Source organism: Oncorhynchus keta, chromosome 2 (genome assembly GCF_023373465.1).
Source record: "Oncorhynchus keta strain PuntledgeMale-10-30-2019 chromosome 2, Oket_V2, whole genome shotgun sequence".
In the NCBI taxonomy this organism is placed as follows: domain Eukaryota; kingdom Metazoa; phylum Chordata; class Actinopteri; order Salmoniformes; family Salmonidae; genus Oncorhynchus; species Oncorhynchus keta.
In genome coordinates, this window is record NC_068422.1 from 46,043,741 (window position 1) to 46,051,757 (window position 8,017).

General features: G+C 43.1%; 1 protein-coding gene across 1 annotated transcript; it reads right to left on the reverse strand.

Annotated features, from left to right (window-relative positions):
- Positions 1–330: 330 nt before the first annotated feature.
- Positions 331–7,715, reverse strand: LOC118401296 (hydroxycarboxylic acid receptor 2-like). Its single transcript, XM_035798684.1, has 2 exons — positions 7,541–7,715; positions 331–2,814 (listed from the first exon to the last, which is right to left on the reverse strand). Exon 2 carries the CDS (start codon positions 2,713–2,715, stop codon positions 1,708–1,710), a length of 1,008 nt encoding a protein of 335 aa, XP_035654577.1. The 5' UTR covers positions 2,716–2,814; positions 7,541–7,715; the 3' UTR covers positions 331–1,707.
- Positions 7,716–8,017: the final 302 nt, after the last annotated feature.

The following is an 8,017-nucleotide window of genomic DNA, read 5'->3' on the forward strand; positions in this document are numbered from 1 at the left end:
AATAATTATCGCCCTATTTCTAAACTTTTCTCTAAAGCGCATAAAAGTTCACTCCCACTAAGATATTTTATGTTGAACAATTCTGCGGTTCTGTGCATGGTGCTCCTCAAGAGCTTTTGATGGTGATCTGGTGGTCCCCCGGAAAGGAAACAGTTTATAACCACTGCATTAAAATCCATTAAAGATGAAAGACACACAGACAGTGTGCATGATCACAGTGTATTGTATTTGTTCTCTTATTATAGAGTTAGACGACAGCCTTCCAAATCCCCTGTATATTAGCTTTGGAGATATTTGAGCAAAAAAAAAAATCATCTGTGAGTAATAATGGAAACTTGAGAGAAAGATATTTAATACCTCTGTTTGCACTGCCGTGTATCGTCCCAGTAAGCCACATGTCAGAGTCACATGTTGGCACAGCAGTGGTAGCTCAGCAGTAATTACACCTACAGCCATTGATTGAGTTCCCTTGCTGCTACCAGCTGCTGTGCAACAAAGGATGACATGTAGCACTTTTGTGTGGATAATGTGAGTCTTTGAAGAGAAGAGTCTCTCTCCCCCAGCAGCAATCAAGAGTTCCCCTTCATCTGTGGCTTCTGTGGCTTTGACAGGCTTCATCTGTGGCTTCATATGTATTTTTACATAACATTCAGGATAATCTTTATTGCCATTTCATTCATCACAAATGAACAAAATATCTAGATAGAAAAATATACACTCAGTGTACAAAACATTAGGAACACCTTCCTAATATTGCGTTGCATCCCTTTTGCCCTCAGAACAGCCTCAATTTGGAGCATGGACTCTACAAGGTTTTGAAAGCGTTCCACAGGAATGCTGGCCCATGTTGACTCCAATACTTCCCTCAGCTGTGTCAAGTTGACTGGATGTCCTTTGGGTGGTGGACAATTCTTGATACACACTGGAAACTGTTGTGAAAAACCCAGCAGCGTTGCAGTTCTTGACACACTCAAACCACTGCGCCTGGCACCTAACACCATACCCCATTCAAAGGCACTTAAATCTATTGTCTTGCCCATTTACCCTCTGAATGGCACACATACCCAATCCATGTCTCAATTGTCTCAAGGCTTAACAATCCTGTCTCAATTGTCTCAAGACGTACAAATCCTGTCTCCTCCCCTACATTTACAATGATTGAAATTCATTTAACAGGTGACATCAATAAGGGATCATAGCTTTCACCTTGATTCACCTGGTCAGTCTATGTAATGGAAAGAACATGTTTTGTACGCAGTGTACAGTATACTCTAAGCACAAACATCACATAAAAATATATATTTTATAAAGAACTTAGTAACACATACACTTGATTAAACATCTTGCTGTATGAATACTGTATTTGGTAAAAATGATGGTGTGTTTGACAGACATATTAGTAAATCAAGACAAAAACATAATGCCATTCTACAACATCACATGGTTGTGAAAATAATGTCAAATTCAGATGGAATGGTTGCATTCCTTTTCCTATCTTTGTTTCACACTAACTGGTATTCAGCCATTTCAAGTACGTATCCCACATAGCTACGAAATGTTTCTGAATATAAAATGGCTTGTTAATTACAGCTGTAAAATTCCACTGTCTAGTCTCCATTCAATTCACTGCCATGAGTCTGTTCTCCTTATTAGGACCTTCTAGAAGGTGGGGCCTGTCTCTGGAGGAAAGGGCCAGAGTTGCCTCCCTCACCCATCGCTGGCCATGCTTCCCCGTCGGCTCAGCCTCAACTCCACCAGGCCCATCTTATTGATGGCGCTCTTGAGGGAGTTCTGGAACATGGAGCTGGATAAGCAGTAGATGACCGGGTCCAGGGCGCTGTTAAGGTAGGTGAAGCCAATGGACAGGCTGAAAAGCTGGCCTGCCATTTTGTAGGATTCACAGTCCCAAGGTCTGAACGCCTTGATATAGAGCGAAACCAGGCCTGTGGCGATGCCAGGAAAGAAACACAGCACAAACACAGCCACAATTAGCACCACCACCCGGATGGCCCGCCGCACCTTCTTCTCTTTGTCCAGCTGCCGTTGGCGCAGAATGCAGGCGATCCTGGCTGAGCAGAACAGCAGGAGCAGCAGAGGCAGGAAGAACTCCCCGATGAACACCATGTAGTGCAGCAGGATCGCCGGGGGAATCACGGTGTAGGAGCTGAAGCTGCGGCACAGGGAGATGTTGCCATGTTCCCCTAGGAGGTTGGTGGCCAGCAGGGGGACCCGCAGGGAGATCACTACCGCCCAGATGCCCCCCGCCACCATTCCCGCCTGGGTAGACGTCATGTGGTTGATGCGGTGGTGCGGATGGACCACCTTGAAGTAGCGGTCGAAGGCCACGCTAGTCATGAAGGCAATGCTTGCCGAACGGTTGACAGCCAGCATGAAGAGGTTGATCCGGCACCAGGCGTCGCCAAACACCCAGTGTTCCCCACGGAGCAGGTTGTCAATGCGGAAGGGCAGGCAGATGAGCAGCATGAAGTCAGCCAGGACCAGGTTGAAGAGGAACAGAGTGTTGACCCTCCAGATCTTCAGACGGCAAGTGAAGATCCACAGGGCCACTACGTTGCCTGGCAGGCCCAGTAGGAGCTCTATAATCAGGACAGGAGGCAGTATGTCGGCCACCAGATCCTGAGTGGATATGCAGTGCAAGGACTGGTTCTCTCTGCCAGTAGAGTTATCGTGTGCAACTGTAGCCATTTCAGCCATCTTTGATTGACTATGATTTTGTTTCCAGGAAACTTTGGATGTTGCCGTTTTTTCACAAAATCCACCTCTTCCTCTTTTCAAAGCATCTCAGGGGAATATCTGTAGAAACAAGGAACATGTGAGAAAATGAAGTACATTTTTAACTGGGTCATGCTTTCAAGACAGACACACAGACAAATGTATTTTCTAAGAAATGTCTGTTCATTTTTATTTCTTTATTTAACTTTTATTTAACTAGGCAAGTCACTTAAGAACAAATTATTCTTTAAAAAGACAGCCAAACCCGGCCAAACCCAGGCCAATTGCAGGCAGCCCTATAGGACTCCCAATCACGGCCAATGTGATTCAGCCTGGATTCAAACCAGGGATTGTAGTGTCGCCTCTTGCACTGAGATGCAGTTCCTTAAACCGCAGCGTCATTCGGGGATCCCTTATTTGGTCAAATAAATAAATAAATAAATAATGCATTCCCATGGGAAAGAGCTCAGCAAAACTAGCCTGGTTGAGCCGCAACCCACGTGACTACACGAGCTGAAGTAGAGAAGCTGGCGTTAGCAAGACTACAACAAAACACTACTACAGTGTTATTCTAAATAGTTTTTTTCCCCTCATCAATCTACACACAATGCCCCATAATGACAAATGAAAAATAGTTTTTTATACATTTTTTGCAAATGTATTTAAAATAAAAAACTGAAATATCACATTTACATAATTGTTCAGACCCTGAGTTGCTGCACAGCTATTTTCAGGTCTCTACAGAGATGCTTGTTCGGGTTAAAAGTCTGGACTCTGGCTGGATCACTCAAGGAAATTCAGAGACTAGCTGCCATCTGGCCACTCTACCATAAAAGCCTGATTGGTGGAGTGCTGCAGAGATGGAAAGAGAAACTCTGGAGCTCTGTCAGAGTGACCGTAGGGTTCTTGGTGACCTCCCTGGCCAGCTCTAGGAGTCTTGGTGTTTCCAAACTTCTTCCACTTAAGAATGATGGAGGCAACTGTGTACTTGTGGACCTTCAATGCTGCAGAAATGTTTTGGTACCCTTCCGCAGATCTGTGCTGCGACATAATCCTGTCTTGGATCTCTACAGACAGTTCCTTCGACCTCATGACTTGGTTTTTGCTCTTACAGGCACTGTCAACTGTAGGACTTTATATAGACAGGTTCGCTTATTTTAACCAGAAAGCTTGAGCATGTATAACTATTCACCCCTAAGCTCCCGTTTCTTCACCATGCTTGGCTGAGAAATCGACCGAAAAATGCTACAACTATGACGCCAAACTTTTTTCAAAATGAGCTACATAATATCGACAGAAACACAGAAAACGTTGTTTAGGATCCATCCTCAAGGTGTTTTTAACAAATCTATTCGATAATATATCCGTCGAGGCAGTTGGTTTCTCATAAGAAGCGATTGGAAAAATGGCTACCTCAGTATTTTACGCAAGGTTTTCTGCGGGAGACACCATGTGACCACATGCCATATATGGTCCCTTACAGCCATTCTTCAAGGGAACTGCCTAAAAAGACATCACAATGCTGTAGACACCTTTAGGAAAAGGTGGAAAATGTAAGCTCATTCGTAGCTCATTCACAGCCATATAAGGAGTCATTGGCATGAGGCGGTTTCAAAAAATGTGGCACTTCCTGGTTGGATTTTTATCTGGGTTTCGCCTGTAACATCAGTTTTCTGGCACTCACAGGCAATATCTTTGCAGTTTTGGAAACGTCAGAGTGTCTTCTTTCCAAAGCTGTCAATTATATGCATAGTCGAGCATCTTTCCGTGACAAAATATCTTGTTTAAAACGGGAACGTTTTTCATCCAAAAATTAAAATAGCGCCCCCTAAATCCAACTGGTTAATGGGGATCTGTGGGATGTTCCCCAAAAAACTTTTATAACCCAACCCTGATCTTTACTTCTCCACAACTTTGTCCCTTACCTGTTTGGAGAGCTCCTTGGTCTTAATTGTACCACTTACTTGGTGGTGCCCCTTGCTTAGTGGTGTTGAAGACTCTGGGGCCTTTCAGAACAGGTGTATATATACTGAGATCATGTGACAGATCATGTGACACTTACATTGCATTGACTTTATTTAACTAATTATGTGACTTCTGAAGGTAATTGGTTGCACCAGATCTGATTTAGAGGCTTCATAGCAAAGGGGGTGAACACATATGCACGCACCACTTTTCCGTCTTTTATTTTTTAGAATTATTTTAAACAAGTAATTGTTTCCATTTCCTTTCACGAATGTAAACTATTTTGTGTATGTCCATTACATGAAATCAAAATCAAAATAAATTTAAATGACAGGTTGTAATGCAGCAAAATGGGGAAAACGCCAAGAGGGATGAATACTTTTGCAAGGCACTGGAGTTCCCACTGTGACTATTAAAACCTACCGCATTGAACCAGGGCAAGGTGACTGGGAATATGGTTGAATACAAACAGTGTAGTTATTCCCACCGTAATGCAATCAAACATTCAAAACGTCAGTACAGAGTCAAACTGGAGTCGCAATTCAACGGCTCAGACATGAGACGTATGTGGCAGGGTCTACAGACAATCGCTGATAACAAAAGGGGAAAACCAGCCACGTCACGGACATCGACGTCTTGCTGCCGGACAAGTAAACAAATTCTTCGCCCGCTTTGACGATAACACAATGGCACCAACGCAACCCACTACCAAGGACTTTGGGTTCTCGTTCTCCGTTGCCGACGTGAGTAAGCCCTTGCCCTAAGTGTTTTAACCCTAGCAACGCTGCCAGCAAAGATGGCATCCCTAGCCGCGTCCTCAGAGCATGCACAGACCAACTGGCTTGAGTGTTAACGGACATATTCAATCTCTCCCAATCCCAGTCTGCTGTCCCCACATGATTCAAGACGTACACCACTGTTCCTGTACCCAAGAATGCAAAGGTAACTGAACTAAATGACTATCGCCCCGTAGCAATCACTTCTGGCTAGTTAAGGATCTTACCTGACACCCTAGACCCACTTCAATTTGATTACCGCCCCAATATACCCACAGATGATGGAATCACCATCGCACTGCACACTGCCCTATCCCATCTGGACAAGAGTATTACCTACGTAAGAATACTGTTCCTTGAATATAGCTCAGCTTTCAACACCATAGTACCCTCCAAGCTCATCATTAAGATCAGGGCCCTGGGTCTGAACCCCGCCCTGTGCAACTCGGTCCTGAGCTTCCTAACGAGCCGTCCCCAGTAAAGGTAGGAGGTAGGAAACAACACCACTTTGCTGTTCCTCAACACCGGGGCCCCACGATGGTGCGTGCTCATCCCCCTCCTGTACTCCCTGTTCACCCATGACTGCGTGGCAACACACCCCTACAACTCAATCATCAAGTTTGCAGGCAACACAACAGCAGTAGGCCTGATTACCATCAATGATGAGACAGCCTACAGGAAGGAAGTGAGGGCACTGGCGGAGTGGTTCCAGGAAAATAACTTCTCCCTCTCAACGTCAACCAAATGAAGGAGCTGATCGTGGACTTCAGGAAACAGGGGTTAAACAAAAGTAATGTCAATAACAATAGAAAAATCTATATACAGTATGTGCGAATGGAGTAAGGAGGTAAGGCAATAAATAGGCCATAGTAGCAAAGTAATGACAATTTAGCAAATTAACACTGGAGTGATAGATGTGCAGATGATGATGTGCAAGTAGAAATACTGGTGTATAAAATAGCAAAACAAGTAAATAAAAACAATATGGGGATGAGGTAGGTATGTATATGTATATGTATATACTGTATTCTATTCTACTGTATTTTAGTCAATGCCACTCCAACATTGCTTGTCCTAATATTTATATATTTCTTAATTCCATTCTTTTACTTTTAGATGTGTTTGTATTGTTGTGAATTGTTAGATACTACTGCACTGTTGGAGCTAGGAACACAAGCATTTCACTACACACCTGCAATAACATCTGCTAAATATGTGTATGTGACCAATAACATTTTAGTGACTAGTGACTTCCCATTTTTTTAGTGACTAGTGACTTCACATTTTTCCAATTAAACAATGTTCTGTTTTAAATTCAAATATTACACACCCTTTCACTTCTTTGTATATTCCAGCCTCACTTGCCATGCATTCAGAAACACACAGCGTAGAATTAAACGATGTGTGTTCTAAGCTCAAAATGGACTCCTCCCTTCAGTGCATGTTCACTGGAAATGCTTGCTACGTTTGCTTGTAAACACTGTATTTCTCATGAACAGCTGATGAAATTGCCTTTTGATGTAGAATAAGCCTTTGATGAGAAACATGACACAGACACGAGAAACAACATTTAGAAACAACATACAGTTATATATATTGTTACGTTCCACTGACAGAAACTGACAAGAGTCGCTGACCAACAACCAAAATGAAACAGGTGGGGCTTTAAGCAGGGTTCTGAAAGACATTGGATCCTAAAAGTCACCCACCATGAGCGGCCACTACATTTGCCCAAGAAGAGGCAAAAAATAAATAAACACAACAAACTTAAAGACAGGAATCAAACCAACAAGGTGGAGCAAAACTAAGGATTTGTTTGTCTAGAAATCAAAATAGGGAGAGCCAACTAAAGGTCAACTAAAGGTCAAATAAAGACAACTGCTAGCTAATTTTGCAAGTTCCAGCATTGTAATAGTGTATGAGTAAGTTGTCTAAGGAGGACATTAAACTCAACCATCTAGTTACCGGTCGTGTCGTGGCATCCCTTTCACCCACACACCTCACAAGTGTAATCACAACAATGTTATAACATTTTAACATGTTTAGAATATGTATCCACTACTCACCAGTTGAGTCATGCATTTGGGGTCAGTGTAACAACAATTGGGTTTGAAAGGCAGTCTATGCTCCCCTCAACATATTTTATCTCCTCTCCTGTGTGTCTCCACTGTTCAGGCGTTTCTGTTGGTTTCAAGAGGAACGTCTTTAGATTGACTTTAAGAATGACTTCCTCTGAGGACTGGCCAGAGCCAGTGTGACATCACGAACAGCAAGATCTCTGTGGTAATCCAGGAAGTTTTGCAATCAACCTTCATTTCAATGTCCTCTTCCCACACCGCTTTATCTTTGTCATTGTTTTGACATGCAACTGCTTGTTCACAGCCATAGGGGATTTTGTTCCAAATACCACTGAATCATGATATAGACGTAATATGAGATTACGAGAAGGTGAAATTTGCTGGCCTTATAAGACGAAAACTAGGCATACATCTGGGGGACGACTTCTTGCTGAGGCACACAGTTCCGCTTTTACCCAAGAGTCA

Bases quoted from the DNA above. Each gene is read 5' to 3' on its own strand.
- LOC118401296 (XM_035798684.1), bottom strand. From the start codon at position 2,715: ATGGCTGAAATGGCTACAGTTGCACACGATAACTCTACTGGCAGAGAG.